General features: G+C 32.2%; 1 protein-coding gene across 2 annotated transcripts in view; it reads right to left on the reverse strand.

The window, feature by feature from the left end:
• Positions 1 to 1180: 1180 nt before the first annotated feature.
• The window catches only part of LOC101887648 (uncharacterized), a 77477-nt gene continuing 59983 nt past the window's right edge, over positions 1181 to 18674 (reverse strand). For both annotated transcript variants that reach the window (XM_059129543.1, XM_005189248.4), the window contains 4 exons: positions 7487 to 7660; positions 7307 to 7416; positions 2428 to 2752; positions 1181 to 2359 (listed from right to left, as the gene is read on the reverse strand). In XM_059129543.1, the coding sequence (XP_058985526.1) occupies positions 1415 to 2359; positions 2428 to 2752; positions 7307 to 7416; positions 7487 to 7660 (1554 nt within the window). In that variant the 3' untranslated portion in view covers positions 1181 to 1414. The remainder of the gene's footprint in view (positions 2360 to 2427; positions 2753 to 7306; positions 7417 to 7486; positions 7661 to 18674) is intronic.

Here is an 18674-nt window from a genome sequence, read left to right on the forward strand (position 1 = left end):
ATTTTATTAAATATTTTTTTTTTAAATTGCAAAATTTGAAGGCCACTTGGTTTTATATGATTTTGGTAAATTTATAGAATATAATTTTTTATATATACATATTTTGGTTTTCATTTTTAAAATAATGCCTCTTATGCGGGATTTTTTATGAATGGTATTTTGATATTTATTAATATATTTTTTTAATTTAAATTGTCATTAAAAAAAAATATTTTTTAATTTAATTTGAAAATTTCATGAATTTTAAATCGGTTTGACTGACTACTTAAGTTGGTAGAGAATGGTAATTATTATTTTTTATAGCTAACTTAGCTGCTTTCAAATTTTAGGTCCTGAATTTTGAAAAAAGTGACTTTTTTTTAAAGAAAATTGATTTTGAAAAAAAAAATTGGCTTTGATCCGGATTTTTCCAACAAAGTTTGAAACTTAAGGCCTTGAAAAAATGCTTCCCAAAATTTTCAGTTTTTTTTTCAATTTTTTTTTTTTTAACAGTTAAAAAAGAAGCTATGTTCGGCCGGATCGAAGTTTTAATAGCCTCCACCATTTGCAAGGATTATTTATCTTGAAAAAATAAGTTTTAAATTTAATCTGAAAATTTCATGAATTTTAATAGCTAAGTTAACTGCTTCCAAATTTTAGGTCCTGAATTTTTCAGACAGCGACTTTTTTAAAGAAAATTAATTTTAAAAAAAATTTGGTTTTGATCCGAATTTTTCAAAAAAATTCGAAACTTAATGCCATGAAAAAAACTCATTCAAAATTTTCAGTTTTTTTTTTCAAATTTTTTAAAAACAGTTAAAAAACAGCCATATTCGGCAGCATCCAATTTTTAATAGCCTTCGCCATTTGGAAAAATATTTTTAAATTTAATCTGAAAATTTCATGAGTTAGCTGCTTCCAAATTTTAGGTCCTGAATTTTTCAGACAGAGACTTCTTAAAAAAAATTGATTTTGAAAAATCTTGCCTTTGATCCACATTTTTCCAACAAAATTCGATGCCTTTAAAAAAGTATTCGACTTCCCGCTCTCAAATTATTTTCAAATTATTTTTTTTTTTCAAAATTTGCTAAAAAAATTTCTGTTGAAAATTACAGCTTTCATTTCAAAAATTTCGAATATTTGGTGTTAGGGTTATATATGGGCAATACGAAAACGTAGACCTTTACAGCCAATTATTATAGCCCCATTTTGAAAATTTCTAGAACTTAATATGAGATCTGATTATAAAAAGGATCTGGAATTCCCTCCTCTTTAAAGGAAAGATTCTTCCATGAATTTCCAGAACAATCTCCTTTGGACTTCCCTTACCATTCTCTACCACCTACTTTCAATAACGAAGTTTTCCTAACGAAAAAATACTGGTTTTTGGAAAAGAAAATAGGGAAATAGAACCCTCTAACTTCGCCCCCCTCACTTATATATAGACAAAATGACCCAAACCCTTGGAGGGATTGTTGTTGACTTCCTCTCCCCCCATTGTGGTGGTGGTGCTGTTAGTTTTCGATTTCATTTGCCCTGCCGCCGTCGTCGCCGCATGATTTCCATTCACATCCTGAATGATAACCGATGCCGATGTGGTCTCCGTGGCGCTGGTGGCATCGAGAATGACCCTTGGTACCGTCGTCCTACCCATATACACACTCTGCGGTCGCATGCGACAGGTGGAGGGATCGAAACGTCCATTCAATTCAATATCCAGCAGTTTCTTATCACTTCCCAGCGAGGAAAATGAATGGGATGAGGTGCGTATTTCTCGAATATTATAGACGGGACTATAGCTGATGGGGGTGTTGGGACTTTTGGAGGCACTTGAGGGACTGCGGGCTAGGCTGGTCTTATGACAAAAATCACAATTTTTATAAGAATTTTGACAATGGCCACACACTTCCGTGGCGCTGTTTTTGGCAATAACGGTCAGGGTGGAGGGGGTACGTCTTATGCTGCATGAACCATCCGTGGAGGAAGAGGACGAGGCGGAGGAGGAGCAGGAGGCAGCCGAGGAAGATGTATCCGATGATGAACCCGATATTGAGGAGGCACATTCATCATCCTCATCACTGGTGGTCATCAGCGATTGCAGATCATCGGACAGGGTTTCAATGGATATGTCTAAAAGGCTGGCACTATCATCCAAAGAATTCATGCTACAGTCGGCGGGGGAATTTGTCGAATTTTCTGCCACCTTATAGGCCTTCTCCACCTCATCCAAGGCATTGAGGATCTGACGACGTCTGGCATAGTTGGGATTGCGGCGCACCAAGAAGTGGCAAGTCTCGCCACGTTTGCAGCGTTCGTTTTGGGCTCGCAGGGGTATGTCATCGGGATGCAGCTTACGCTGGTACTCCTGGCCGGGACAAACCTGAAAAAAATCCGAAAAAAAATTTTAGATTTATATTCTAAATATTTCGAAAATCATTCCAAACCTACCTCATAGATTGAAAACTGTTCCACCGGTTCCATGGAATTATAGCAGGACAGTAACAATTGTAGTAACTCATCTGAAGTGGTCTCTTCCGAGATCACCAAAGATTTGTATTGCGATGAGGGTAGTAGGGCCGAGGTATGGACACGTATCAAACCACCAGGTTTCAATTGTAGACAGAAACGTGATTCACCTTTGGGATGACAGGCTTGAAGGATTGCAGGACGGGTATCATCATCGAGGACCATAACTGTTTTAACGCCAGCCCTTCGCACCGAAACTTCCATGGACAGATAGAAGAGACGGGGATCACGGTGACGCATTTTGAGGCTGTGAGAGAGAGGAAAATAAAAAGAGGGGAAATTAAAAATTTGAGGTTTGAGAAAAATAAAGAGAGGATTAACAATTTGAGGTTGGAGAAAAATAAAGAGAGCAAATTAAAAAAAATTGAGGTTTGAGTTGTCAATTAGAGAGGCATTCTGGGTCATGGGAATGTAAAAAATCGTAAACCACCCTGCATATATAAACAGGGATACTCAGAGAGTCCGAAAAATAAAAGGAGAGAATTTGAAAAAATATCTTGGGGCCTCAAATATCAAAAGAGAACCTAACATGGAAGTTAAGCTAAGAAAAGATGGATTTCGAAATGCTTTGGAATTTATGAAAATGATGTAAAAAAATACACTGTGCAACACAAAAAATAATTACGAAAAAAATCCAGCAGATTTTGAAAATAGACCAGAAAAAAAAGAAGACGCCTATATCAGCATTTTGAAAATTTACACCGCAAAGTAACCTAAATATAAGGGGGCAAGTTTCACCCATTTCAACACTCTTGGACATTTTCGAATTAAGATTCCTCGGAATTCGTGCATTTTAGGTATATAGTGTCATCGGCAATATTGCAGATAAAAATACAAGGAATATTTTCTTCCCGAACTTTAACCCTCGAGCGAGTCAACAATGGGGTCTTTTTGGTCCTTTTTCTAATATATGTTAAAAAACTCCCTTTAAACGGGATCGAAACAAATTAAAATATTCCACAAAATTATTTGTCATAAAATTCTACTATAGGTCCTTGAAGACATCGAAAGTCTAAATCTCATCTAAACGCCAGGAATTCATATACAGGGTGAGATGAAAAAAATGCATCATACACGCGCCGCCCGCAGAGCAACATTCGGCCAGCGTGTGACAGTTTGAAGGCCATAATTCGTGTCAAAGGTGACAAATCCAAACTTATTCTAAAATTTGGTGCTATTTCCGAAATTTTTGATTTTAATTCAATAAAATTTCAAAAAAGTAAAAATTATGGCGTTTGACTTTGTTGCTGTTTTTTTTTCTCACCCTGTATATCGATTTAACGCCTGAATGTAGCTGGAACGTGTCCAAAGAAGAAATATTCTACAGAAAATGACATTAGAAATCTCTCTCTTCCCCAAAAACCGCATTTAACGCTACCTAGTACTTTTCGTACTTTTTGGTACGCTTTTAAAAATCCACCTCCATGTATCAACCTAATCTCAGAAAAAGTTACTCTTATACCAAATTTCAGATTTCCAACTCTATCCCTCATGTACCAATTTTAGTACCATTTAGTACTTTTCGTACCTTTTGGTACGTTTTTCAAAGTCCACCTCCATATATCAACAAACGGGACTTTAATACCAAATTTCAGCTTCTCAGCTCTATCTAGTCCTCATATAACAAATTTTGTACCATTTAGTACAGTATCGAACCATTTCGTACTTTTCGATTTAGTACTTGGCTACACTTATTGTTTAAATTTCCATGAATCGTTGATCTATCAAAACAACATTAAAGACCCTCATTCCAAATTTCAGAAATCCAGCTCTATCCCTTCCCGAAATACCAAGTTTAATACCATTTAGGTAATTTTCGTACTTTTCGGCTACGTTTTTCAAAGTCCACTTATATGTGTCAATCCCACCTTACAAAACGTGACCCTAGTATCAAATTTCAAAAATCCTGCGCTATCCCTTCCCAAAATACTAAATTTTATACAATTTAGTACAATTCGTACTTTTTGGTACGTTTTTCAAAATCCATTTTCATATATGACCCTCCGGCACTCAAAAACGACCCTAATATCAAATTTCAGATTTCCAGCTCTATTCCTTCCTCATATTCCAGATTTTTTACAATTTAGTACTTTTCGTACTATTTGTTACTTTTTATCAAAAACAGCTTCAAATCTCCAGCCTACACATTACCAGTGACAACAAATTCCAAAATATCAAATTTCTACCTCAAATCAAAATTGTACAAAATTAATACCATTTAGTACTTTTTGGTACGTTTTTCAAAATCCGCCTCCATATATCAACAACTCTTCACAAAAGGGACTTTAATTCAAAATTTCAGCTTCTCAGCTCTATCTTTTCCTCATATTCCAGATTTTGTACAATTTAGTACTTTTCGTACTATTTGTTACATTTTTCCAAAAACACCTTCAGATCTCAACAAATTTCAAAGAAAAAACTTTAGTGCACCTATCCTACACGCCATCAGCCGTCTTCATACCAATTGTCAGAATTGTTGCTCTATCCATTTGACAAAGACAGTGGATTCAATTTTTAGTACCTTTTGGGACTTTTAGTAAAATTACGGAATATATCGTACTCTACGTGTGCTGGCTCTCAGCTATCTCCTCACCAATGTTCAGCCACATCGGTAAAGCCGTTCTTGATTTAAAAATACTTCCGTAGTTCCCTAGTTCCTCAACCAAATTCCTGTAACAAATGTCTTCAATTTTATCTCTATCCTTTCACAAAAGTACCAAATGGGGCAAAATATGGTACTTTTTTATACTTTTAGTAAATATTCGGTCAAATTTCAAAAAAACGCTTAAGTTCACCTCTCCTACACCCCATCAGTTGTCTTCATTCCAAATTTCAGAATTCTTCCTCTATCCGTTTGCCCAAGACAATGGATTCAATTTTAAGTGCCTTTTAGTACCGCAAAGTATCCTCTGTCCATTTTCTGGCTCTAAACTACCACCTCACCAAATTTCAGCCAAATTTTCCGATCTTGGGTTATAAATAGTCCCCTAGTTCTCCAACATAATTATTATACCAATTGTCTAAATTGTTCCTCTACTTTTTCACATAGTACCAAATGGTACTAAATATAGTACTTTTTAGTACTTTAGGTACGGTCTTCATCGCAAATCTCAGAATTCTAACTCTATCCGCAACATAATATCTCCATCCAAGTTTATGGTTCTGATAGTCCTTTAGGAAAAATATTATTTAAAAAATCCTGATAGTCCTTTAGAAAAAAATATTATTTTAAAAATCCACGTTTATGGTCCTGATAGCCCTCTAGAAATAGTACATATTTAAAAAATCTACGTTTTTGGTCCTGATAGTCCTCTAGAAATATTATTTGAAAGATCCCTGTTCATGGTACTGATAGTTCTCTAAAAATATGATTTAAAATATCCACATTTATGGCCCTGTTAGTCCTCTAGAAAAATTAAAAAAATCCAAGTATATGGTCCTGTGAGTCCTCTAGATAAATTATTTAAAAATTCCATGTTCATGGTCCTGTTAGTCTTCGACCGCGGATTTTTCATATTTATATTCTATCTTTTTCGAGACGAAAACTACCCTCAATTTCGTTATTTTTAAGTTTTTTCTCGGGCTGAAAGACATCTTAGAGTGAGAGAGACAACTAAGTGTGCATTTTTCAATGAATGTTCCTCATGTGATGGAGACCTCTAATTGTGGATTTATTTTTTATTTATTTTTTTGAAAATTCTTCTCTAATTAACTGTAATAGGCCCATATATAAACGTGGATTTTTTTAATATTTTCCTAAGGCCTAAGAATAAACGTGGATTTTTTTAAAAATATTTGTCTAAGGCCTAACAATAAACGTGGATTTTTTAAAAATATTTTTTTAAGGTCTAACAATAAACGTGGATTTTTTAAAAATATTTTTCTAAGGCCTAACAATAAACGTGGATTTTAAAAATATTTTTCTAAGGCCTAACAATAAACGTGGATTTTTTAAAAATATTTTTTTAAGGCCTAACAATAAACGTGGATTTTAAAAATATTTTTCTAAGGCCTAACAATAAACTTGGATTTTTTAAAAATATTTTTTTAAGGCCTAACAATAAACGTGAATTTTTTAAAAATATTTTTCTAAGGCCTAACAATAAACGTGGATTTTTTAAAAATATTTTTCTAAGGCCTAACAATAAACGTGGATTTTTTAAAAATATTTTTTAAGGCCTAACAATAAACGTGGATTTTTTAAAAATATTTTTTAAGGCCTAACAATAAACGTGGATTTTTTAAAAATATTTTTTAAGGCCTAACAATAAACGTGGATTTTTTAAAAATATTTTTCTATGGCCTAACAATAAACGTGGATTTTTTAAAAAATATTTTTCTAAGGCCTAGCAATAAACGTGGATTTTTTAAAAATATTTTTCCAGAGGCCTAACAATAAACGTGGATTTTTTAAAAATATTTTTCTAAGGCCTAACAATAAACGTGGATTTTTAAAAAATATATTTCCAAGGCCTAACAATAATTCTTCAAAATTCTTCAAAATTTTCCTTTCAGCTTCCTTTCACATAGTACCAAATAGTACCAAATATAGTACCTTTTTGTTCTTTTAGTTCGAATTTCAAAGAAACCCCTTTTGAGCATCTATTCTACACCCCATTAGCGGTCTTCATGCCAAATTTCCGAATTTTGCCTCTTTCCCTTTGTCCCATATCACTCATATCATGGACTCAATTTTTGGTACCTTTTAGTACCTTTAGAAAAATTACGGAATAAATAGTACCCCATGTCCCATGAGTATTTAAAAAATTCCCTGGCTTCCCTTTCACTTCGAAATACTTACCGCCTTAATAATTGCGCTATGACTTCCTTGCTGGTCGTATCCCATTGTATGCCCAGGGTTTTGTATTCAATATCGATTTTCAAACAGCTGGTGAATACTTTAATGGTGGTCTGCAAAGAACAAAAACAATAAAATGAGATTCTCTTAAATCACAAAAAAAAATTCTCCTCTTTAACTTACCTGAGGTAATTGTTCATTTAGGCTGGAATAGCTGGAGGCACGTGATGGGGTGCGTTGTAAATCGGTGGGCGGTTCCGGGCTGCCGCACATCGAGGAGGCACATGATGTGCTCGAACGCAATGACACCGAATCGGAACGATTGCGTAGGGGTGAGATTTGTACGTGTTTGAGCATCTGTAAGAAGAAGGGGGAAGAGGGGAGAGAGAGGTATGAATAAAAAAGGAATGAATAAAAAAATACGTTTCAAAGGATTTCTTTCTTAAAATTGTTGTCCTGTAATTCGTAGAAATCTATTTTTGGGTATTGTGTGAATTTTTTTGTTTCGTTTTTATTTGAGATTGAGGCTGCGGTAAAGATTGAGAGAATTTTGAGGAGATTTTATTTTTGTTCGAATTTTTAAAAGAAAGCTCAACACTTAACAGGGACCAAGAAAGAAATGTGAATGCCAAAACATCCGCCATTGTTCCAGGCAATTGAGTTTTTTCTTTTATTTTTCAAAAAAAAAAAAAAAAAAAAAAAAAAAACAATTCCCTACCAAAAGGTAATGAAATGAAAAAAATAAACAGAGCAGACCTCCCTCCCGCCTCAAGAAGATATATCCGGTCTATTCAAACATAAGAAAGAAAAAAGCCCTCACTTTGTAATACCCAAAAACCCATAGCCAGCCAGGCAGACATGTTTAGGTAACTCTAAGCTACATTAAACTCGATATGGGGGCAACAAAAAGCCTAATACAACAACGAACAACAACAAAAGAGAAAAAAAAATTAAGCACGCTGAAAAATGGGGGAGACCCCCTTTAATAATAATTCTGTTTAATTATGGCCCGTTTAAGTGGGTATTTGTAAAATGTTGGAAGAAAACAAAAACGTCGAACTTAACACACCCACATATTGCTGCTGCCGAACCAACAACAGACAACAAAAAAATAAAAAAAAAATCCAAAGGGAAGTAGTTATCATGCCCCATGGACCTTCGCCTCCAACTCCTCCCAGTCACATGGCTGTTTTTATCTTCTTCGCATATGGCCAAAGCAAAATCTATTGAATTTACACTCAATGTAGCATAAATCCCTTTGAATCAAAAAAAAAAAAAAAACAACAACAAAAATAAAAAAATTATAAAAATTTTGTATTGAAAAAATTTGTAAAAATCTCCACAAAAAAGTGCATTCAAATGCATCCGTTTCAGGTTCATATACTCCCCCCCCTTTCCATTTGCTGGCCATTTTATTTGCTTTCAAATGGTAGTTAATTCAACATTTTAATTGGGATATTTATTATTCCTCAAACCACAACCGTTTGTTCTGAAGTTCAAATGTTGGGTGTGTGCGTTGCTGTTGTTGTTGTTGTCACCTAAGCGTAACACATATGCTCATACTTGGTTACATACCAACCGACAATCCACCCATCCATCCATACATACATATATGATGATGATAATATACACGTAAATGTAATCAAACATATTTTATGTTATGATGCCCAGAGTGAAGTTGGAAAAATTACCAGGGATGGGCAAACATAAAAATGGGGAAAATTGATTTTCAAAAAAAAAAGAAATAAATTCGGGCTAGAACTCGACTTGAAGCGGATTTTGGGACGTAAAACGAATTCATATTTAACGACTTTATGTCATATTTCCAAGAAAAAAATAAGTTCGGCAAAATACCTTCCACCATTTGGAACGACTTTGTAATTTTCAAAAAAAAAAAAAAATAAAATAAAATAAAATCCGTAAAAATTTTGTTAAAGTCTTTAAAATTCCGAATGTAGCCGATATATTAGGGTCGATAACGTGAACCTACATAGGCAACTTTTGTCATAAGCCATTACAATATTCAAATGCGAAACTTGAAAAAAAATCCGGGTACCGTTATATGGGAGCTATACAAAGGCGTGGACCTCCATACGAAATTTTTTGCTATAGGTTGTAGTACCGATTCAGATCTTCCAATACGAAATTCGAAACAATTCCGGTGAATAGTGTAGCTAAAATCATCCAAATACTAAATATCGGTAGGTACCGTTATATGGGGGCCATACCAAGATGTGGATCTGCACAGATAATTTTCAGTCATAGGCTGTAGTATCCCTTACGAACTTCAAGTACCAAATTTGAAGTAATTCCGGTAAATAATGTCGCTTAAATCATTAAAATACCGAATATCGGGAGGTGCATTATATGGGGGCTATACGAAGACGTTGACCTACACAGACAATTTTCTGTCATAGGCTGTAGTATCCATAACGAACTTCAAACACCAAATTTGAAACGATTCTGGTGAATAGTGTAGCTAAAATCATCAAAATACCGGATATCGGAAGGTACCCTTATATGGGGGCTATACGAAGGCGTGGACCTACACAGACAATTTTCTATCTTAGGCTGTAATATCCATTACGAACTTCAAATACCAAATTTAAAAGAATTCCGGTTAATAATGTCGCTAAAATCAACAAAGAACTGAATATCCGGAGGTACCGTCATATGGCGGCTATACGACGTGGACCTGCATTGACATTTTTTGTCTTAGGCTGTAGTTAACGAACTTCAAATTCCAAATTTCCACGTTTATGGTCCTGATAGTCCTTTAGAAAAATATTTAAAATATCCACGTTTATGGCCCTGATAGCCCTCTAGAAAAATTATTTAAAAAATCCACGTTTAGGGTCCTGATAGCCCTCTAGAAAAATAATTTAAATAAATCCACGTTTATGATTCTTTTAGTCCTTTAAAAAAAATATTTTAAAAATCCACGTTTATGGTCCTGATAGTCCTTTAGAAAATATATTATTTAAAAAAGCCAAGTTTATGGTCCTGATAGTCCTTCAGAAAAAATTTTATTTAAAAAATCCAAGTTTATGGTCCTGATATTCTTTTAGAAAAAATATTATTTAAAAAATCCACGTTCATAGTCCTGTTAGTCCCCGAGAAAATTCTTTGCATTCATGACGCCCCTAACCGCGGAATTTTATCTTTAACTTCTTTTTCGGGACGAAAACTACCCTCAAATTATGTTTTTAGAGTTTTTTTCGGGCCGAGAGACATCTATACGTGGTTTAATAAACAATTTCCCCGGCCTGAAGGAGACCTCTAAATGTGTATTTGTGAATTTTTCAATTTTTTCTTCGCAGGTTAAGAGAGACCTCTAATTGTGGTCTTTAGATTTATAAAGACTTTTTGGGCGAAAAAGACACCTAAATAGGAGTTTTGGGTAGAGAGCCCTCTACCTTAGAATATTTCCTCGAATCAAGGATGACCTCCACCTGTAGGTTTTTAAAAATTTGTCTATGGAGTGAGGGAGACATTCATTGGCTGAGAGGAACCTCTATCAGTGGATTTTTTACAGAATTAAGCTCGATGTGTGGGAGACACCTAACTGTGGGTTTATGCAGATTTATCTTGGGACGAAAAAACACCCTAACATGGATCTTTTAATGATATTTTTTCGGATTGAGAACTGTTTTTTAAAGAAATTTCCCGAGTTATAGAAGACCTCTATTTGGGAATTTTTTAAAGATTTTTCTGGGGTTGAAGTAGAGACCTAATTGCCGATAATTATTATTATTTCAAAAATAATAATAATAATAATCCTTAGAGTGAGAGAGACATCTAACTGTGTAGTTTTCAATGAATGTATCTCAGGTTGAGGAGACCTTTAATTGTGGATTCTCTAACTATGATTGTTTTACAAAACTTTGTTTCAGAATTTACCTTGGTTTAGGGGATACACCTAGCTGTGAATTTATATAGAATTCTTCTTGGAACAAAAAAGACATCCTAACATGGATCTTCAAATGATTTTTCTCGGACTGAAGAAGATTTTTATTTATTTTTTTTTTTTAAGAATTTTCTTCGAGTTAGGTAAGACCTCTAATTGCCGATTTTTTTAATATTTTTTGGGGTAACCTCCAATTGTGTATTTTTCTTGGGACTAAATATCCACTTTAACATCAAATTTTTAAGCAGTTGTCTTGGAATCGAGAGAGACCTCTAACTGTGATTTTTTAAGAATATTTCTCAGGTTGAGAGAGACCTCTAGTTGTGGATTTTTTTAAATTCTTCTCCACTTAAGAGTGACCTCTAACTGTTGATTTATTAATAATTATTCTTGGGAATTTAAGGGTGATTTTTATAATTCAAATTAAACAAAAATTTTCTAGAAAAAAACTACACTTCAACGTAGATTTTTCGAAGAATTGTTCTCAGGAGAAAAAATGACCTCTCGACGTGGATTTTTAAACAATTTCGTTTGGACCGAAAAACACCCCATAACATTATTTTTTCACAAATAAGAACAAACTTCTATCGTTGATCTAAAAAAAGATCCTCAGAAAATTCACACAGATTTTTCAAAGAATTTTTCTCAGGACAAAAGCGACCTCTTAACCTTTTCTAAGGCCTAACAATAAACGTGGATTTTTTAAAAATATTTTCCTAAGGCCTAATAATAAACGTGGATTTTTTAAAAATATTTTTCTAAGGCCTAACAATAAACGTGGATTTTTTCAAAATATTTTTCTAAGGCCTAACAATAAACGTGGATTTTTTAAAAAAAATTTTCTAATGCCTAACAATAAACGTGGATTTTTTCAAAATATTTTTCTAAGGCCTAATAATAAACGTGGATTTTTTAAAAATATTTTTCTAAGGCCTAACAATAAACGTGGATTTTTTAAAAATATTTTTCTAAGGCCTAATAATAAACGTGGATTTTTTAAAAATATTTTTCTAAGGCCTAATAATAAACGTGGATTTTTTAAAAATATTTTCCTAAGGCCTAACAATAAACGTGGATTTTTTGAAAATTATTTTTTAAGGCCTAACAATAAACGTGGATTTTTTAAAAATATTTTTCTAAGGCCTAACAATTAACGTGGATTTTTTAAAAATATTTTTCTAAGGCCTAACAATAAACGTGGATTTTTTGAAAATTATTTTTTAAAGCCTAACAATAAACGTGGATTTTTTAAAAATATTTTTCTAAGGCCTAACAATAAACTGGGTTTTTTTAAAAATATTTTTCTAAGGCCTAAGGGTGCCTCAATATCCCCATCCCTGCATTATTCTTGGCTTACTGGCCTATACGCCCGGCAGTTGCATATGCAATATGTTGTCGATTTTTTTTTTTTTTGAACCATAAAGGAAATGCATTGCATTTTTTTCCTCTGCTCCCAGTGAAATATTTTTGTTCGTTGTTGTTGTTGGTGTTTTTTTTTTTTTGCTTCACTGCTTTGTTTTCCACTTTTCATTGTAACTTTATTCAAGCGATAGCTTATGGCTTGTACGTGCCCAAGCACAACCAACGTCCATGCCGGTGCGTATTGTGTTTGTGTCCAGAACGATGACAATATGCTTTTCCTCTCCCCAACTCAATTGTGGAGTTTCTTTCGGCTTTTGTTGCATATTATAATGCAAATGTTGCATGCAACTTAACACGCTGTACACATCAGGCCTTACAATGAAATGAAAATCATCAGAGGAAGTCGACACTCGAGCATGAATGTGATTTGAGGAGGATGGGGAGAAGGGTGATGATGAGGCAGGGGAGGGGTATAAATACTTTGACAGTTATCAAATCAATATTTTTTTTATGAGGATTGGCAGGGGAGGGGGTGCCTTCATACTTCGCCAGTTATCAACTCAAATCAATGGAGTTTTTTATTTTATTTTTTTTTTTTAATATTCTGTCCCTTCAAATCAAATTATGTCTGCCTGGCAAAAAAAGTTCATTTTCCTAACTTGCAAATGTAATTCTCTGCCTTCGCACTTCCTGCAAAAGTTCTGTTTACTTTATGGCAAGAGCCAGAATATCAACATTCCTAAAAGTATGCAAGTTTTGAGAGTGAAAGAGCAAAAAAAAATTGAAAGAAGAAATTATTTAAATTTTTTTCTTCACTAAAACTTGTTTTGAAAACTATTTGAAGTTGTTACGGCGATGTTCTGTTATATATGGGCGTGACAAGAACTATGCGTACCGCAAGTTTTGTAGCTTTTTCTTGCCATGAGGGTGGAGGAAAATTCAGGAGGAGGTAGGTAGGGATTTTCCACCAGCACAGGAAGTGACGCTGATGATGATGATTTATGAGGAGAGTTAGAAACTATAAATTATTAAGTAGTTTGAAAGAAGTTATGAGGGTGGGTGGGAATGATTGAATTATTTGAAATTTCAATGAAAAAAAATTACGAGATTCCTCAAAAAAAAAAATCAAATTTTACCAAATTTCAAGTCTTTTGAAGACCACGACTCCTAAATCTTGAAATCTCTTAAAAAATCCACAAATATTAAAGTCTTAGAGTAAATGGAAACTATCAGTTGTTTGACCGAGTATTTTTTTTTTTTTTTTTTTGAAATTTTAATACCGAAATATGAATCAAAAACCAAAAAAAAAAACATTATTTAGGTTTAAGCTTTTAAAATCTTCGAGCTTTAGAAAATATTTCTAAAATTCCTTTCAAAGAATCCAGTTTAATATTATTGAAATTTCAATACTGAAAATTTGGAAAATATTTCCGAAAAATTCCTAAAAAAAACAAAAATATTTTTTTGGGATTGGACCCTCCCTAATATCCTCAAAAACCAACGAATTTAAAATTTTTTAAAAGAAAAAAAATTAAAATTTAATTAAAAAAAAAAAAAAAAACAATTATATTGATGTCTATGGCTTCTCCTAAAATTCCTTCTAAAAATTTCCGAAAAAAAATAAAGAAATAATAAGAGATTATAAGGACTTGGAGCTTCCCACATAAATCTCTAAAAATCCGCGATTTTTAGAATTTTTAGCCCTAATAAAAATCCTTTAAAAATACAAAAATATTAAAGTCTTAAAGTTGTTGGAATTCCAAAAAAAAAAAATATTTTGGACTGTGGACTTCCCTTAAAATTCCCAAAAATCCACGATTCTTAAGCCTTTGAGCCCTAAAACAATTAAGTCAAACAATTTTTTTGGGATTGGGCCCTCCCTAATATCCTCAAAAATCCAAGATTTTAAAATTTTTGAAAAGAAAAAAAATTAAAATTGAATTGAAAAAAATCAAATCCATTTAAGTCTATGGCTCCTCCTAAAATTCATTTCAAAATTTCCGAAAATTCATAAAAAATTAAAGGAAAGAATTAATGAAAGACTATAAGAACTTGGAGCTTCCCATATGAATCTCTAAAAATTCACGATTTTTAGATTTTTACACCTAACAAAAATCCCTTAAAAATACACAAACATTACAGTCTTAAAGTTGTTGGAATTGACTGGTTGGGTTTCAATGCTGAAAACATGGAGGTATTAGAGAAAAAAAGCCGAACATTTGTCAAAACAAAAAAAAAACAAAATATTAAGGACTGTGAACTTCCCTTTAAAAATCCCCAAAAAATTCCCTGTGAGTCCTCCTAACATTTTTAAAAAAAAAAAAGTCGGTATTGGATCACTCCTTAAAATCCCTTAAAAATCCAAAAATATGTGGAAACAACTACTGCTTCGATCGAGTATTTCTTAAAATTTCAATACTGAAAATATGGAGTCATTTAAAAAAAAAATCATAATTTTCCAAAAATATCCAAACTTTCCAAAAATTCCTCAAAAAAATTATTTAGGGCTTGGAGCTTCCCTTAAAATCGCCAAAAATTCAAAATTTTTCAGTTTTTTAATTGCAACAAAAAAATTGTTCAAATTCAAGTCTATAGCTCCTCTTGAAGTTCCATTCAAAAAATCAAGTCTTATACCACTTCTGAAATCTCTTAAAAATCCTTGAAGTGTTGTAGTGGCTCGAAACTATTACTAGTTTGATCGAGTATTTTGTTTTTGAAATTTTATTAATAAAAATATGAAGACATTTTAAAAAAAATGTCCAAAATTTCCTCAAAAAAAAAATATATATATCACGATTTTCCAGTCCTTGAAGTTAAAAAAAAAAAATCTCTCTCCAAAAAATTCTCTCAAAAGTCCATTCTTGTATCGCTGCTGAAATCATTACGAAATCCTGAAAAATTGAAGTCGGAGTCCTCCAAAAAATCCCTAAAATTTCAAACAAAAAACAAATTCAAGTCTAGTGAAGTCTATGGGTCCTCCTAAAATTCCTTTCAAAATTTTAGTCGTAACAAAAAAAAAATTAAAACTCCAAGTCTAAATTTCCTAAAATTCCTTTCGAAAAATCCGGACTTGATTCGCTCCTGAAGTCCCTTAAAATTTTCCGAAAATTCATTTAAAATAAAAAAAACATTAGGCGTAAGTCTTGTAGTCCTCCAAAAAATCCCTAAAATTTCTAAAAAAAATAAAAAAAACAATTTCTCCTACTCCTAATTTTTTTTTTCAAAAATTCAGTCTTAACAAAAAAAAATTACAATTTTCTAAAAATCCTTTCAAAAAATCCGGTCTTGTTTTACTCCTGCAATCCTTTAAAATTTTCTCAAAAATCCCTCCAAAAAAAAAAAAAAAAATATTTGCCTTAAAATCTCCAAAAATTTAACAAAAAAAGAAAACAAAAAAATTAATTCAAGTCTATTGTTCTTCTAAAAATTTACAAATTTTTAAAAATCCTTTCAAAAAATCCTGTCTTGTTTCACTCCTGTAATCCTTTAAAATTTTCAAAAAAATCCCTCCAAAAAAGAAAAAAAAAAAAAAAGAAAAAAATATTATTTGCCTTAAAATCCCCAAAAATTTAACAAAAAAATTAATTCAAGTCTATTGTTCCTCCAAAAATTCCTCTCAAAATTCCAGTTGTGTGTCACTGCTGAAATCCGTTAAAAAAATAACTCAAATATTGAAATCTTGGATTCCACAAAAAAAAAAAAAATTTCCACATTTTCCTTTAAAATAAAGATCCAGATTAAAAAATTTAATATTTTAAAAAGTTTTTGGAAAAAATATTCAAATCACGCTCCTAAAAGTATGTGGAAAATATATCACAAAATAAAGAGCCTAAAAGTATGCAGCTTTATTTCAATTTACATTATTTGGCAATAATGTTTCTGAAGAGTTTATATATTTTAAATTCACTATTTATAGAATTATATAGAAGACCCACCCCAATACCCTGCCAAAAAAGTCATCCGTGTACTTTTTTCCCAGCCTCGTAGGCCATTGAAACACCCCTTTTCCCCTGTTACCCACACTGAAGTGCCATATTTTTTCGCAGAATAATACTTATGCTTGCCATCAAAAAAGAAAAAAAAACCAAGTCTCAAGAGCTATTGCAACAATTTAAACATATTTCATTCAAAAAAATGAGAAATATTTTCCAAAGCATACTTCAAGGGTGTTAAGTTAAGGACTACATTGTGTAAAGCATACTTAAGGTGGGGGCCATTTCAGGGAATATATGTATTTGAAAGCAAACGCAAAGTAAGGAAAATACATTTACAAGAAAATAAAACTAAATAACTTGCTTTAATAAAAATTAGTTGTACTGCATACTTTTGGGATGAAACTTTATTGCATGGCTTTGTACATGAATTAATTATTATCTTGAAACTTGATGAATAGAAAATTAAATTCTTTAATTATTTTTAAATCCCCAAATTGGATATATTACACTAAGGATATCCTGTTGGAAGGAAAAAAGGATACACTTCTTAAAAAAAGTGAATTAAGTTTTGTGGCAACAAAAATTAAACCACAAAGCCAAAGTGGGAAGAGGAAACAGCTGCCATGTGTTGGAACTGCATAATCCTCAGAAACAAAAATATTTATGGGAAAAGGCTAAAAAAAGTTCCTCTTTTCCAAAAAGTCCTGAAATATGTTTTTCCATGAAGAAAAAAAAAATAGTTACATATTTTCGTTATAATTTTTTAATTATTGCAATAGTTGTAAACATGTTGCAACAGCTCGCAGGATGAACTTCTCGTGGGAGATTTGTTTGTAACTTTTTGTTTGTGTGTGTGTTTTTTTATTGGGAAAATTGTTTTTCCGCAAATGTTATGAGAACATTAAATTTATGGTTTAACTTATGTCTGCTGCTTCCTCCTCTTCTTAGTCTACTGATTCGCCTTGATTTATTGGCCAATAATGGCAACTGTTTTTTGGAATGTTTTTCTTTCTTTGGCGGAAAAAACATTAAAAACGAATTAAGCGGAAATTATTGCTATAGAACATATTTTTCAGGCGGTTTTTTTCCAATTCATATCTTTTGGCAATTTTTCCCGCCATAGTAGAAGATATATGTAGTATACTTTCGGGGGCTAAAATGTATGATAAGGGAGAAATGTAGTTATGGCGGATAAGATGTAGCAAAGGAGTGAAGTGGACTAGATGTGAATTTTTTGTATATTTATTTCCTAGACGAGACAAGTGATGGGGGTAACGTTTTTTTGGGTGATGCATACTTTTAGGCCAATATAAAAAATATTTTTATTTTAAATCAAATTTTTGAAAATCAACGTTATTTTTCGGCTTGAATTCATTCGAATTTTGTGAACAACTCATACAAGTGGTATATTTAGCCAGATTAAATTTTAAGGTGGAGTTCTTCATTGGTTTGAGAGCACCTATTTATAAAGTCCATGATCTAATTCATAATCATAATATTTTCAGAAATAGTTTTTGGATTTTTTGATATGAGAAACAAATCTTTGAATCTCCAAAGACCTTCCAAAGTTTTTTTTTTTAATGGACGATAAAATTATCCGAAAACTTGTCTTTAATTAATTAAGACCTTAGAGCAATTCTCAAATTCTTTAAAAATTAAAAAAAGGCGACAGCGTTTTATAAAGACTTGGGTCCTCAAAAAACTTTTGGAGACGCCACATTTATTTCAAATTGTATGCCACCCAAAAATTCCGTAAAAAAAAATTAAATTTTGATGGATTTAAAATTTTTTTGAATGCCTTGAGAGCCTTCTGTTTTTATTCGGTCTTCGATACATCTTTAAATCGAGAAACTTCTCTGAAAAATCAAAATCTGGAGCTAATTTTTGAATTAAGAAACAATTCTTTGAAAAAATCCACGATTATTGGCCATTGAAAAATATTTTTTTCAAAAATCCACAACCATTGGTCTGTTCAATTTTTATATTTTTATTGCATATGTTTAGGCTACTTAGAATATTTAATTCATTATTTTAATTCGTAGAAAAAATATTATTGAGAAATTCGGGATTATTGGCTTTGGAAAAAATATTAAAAAAAAAACAAAATTATCGCTCTATTCGTTTTTATATTTTTGTTGCATACTTTTAGGTTATTTGGAATAATCAA

The sequence above is a fragment of the Musca domestica genome, unplaced genomic scaffold (genome assembly GCF_030504385.1).
Source record: "Musca domestica strain aabys unplaced genomic scaffold, Musca_domestica.polishedcontigs.V.1.1 62, whole genome shotgun sequence".
NCBI classification, from domain to species: Eukaryota; Metazoa; Arthropoda; class Insecta; order Diptera; family Muscidae; genus Musca; species Musca domestica.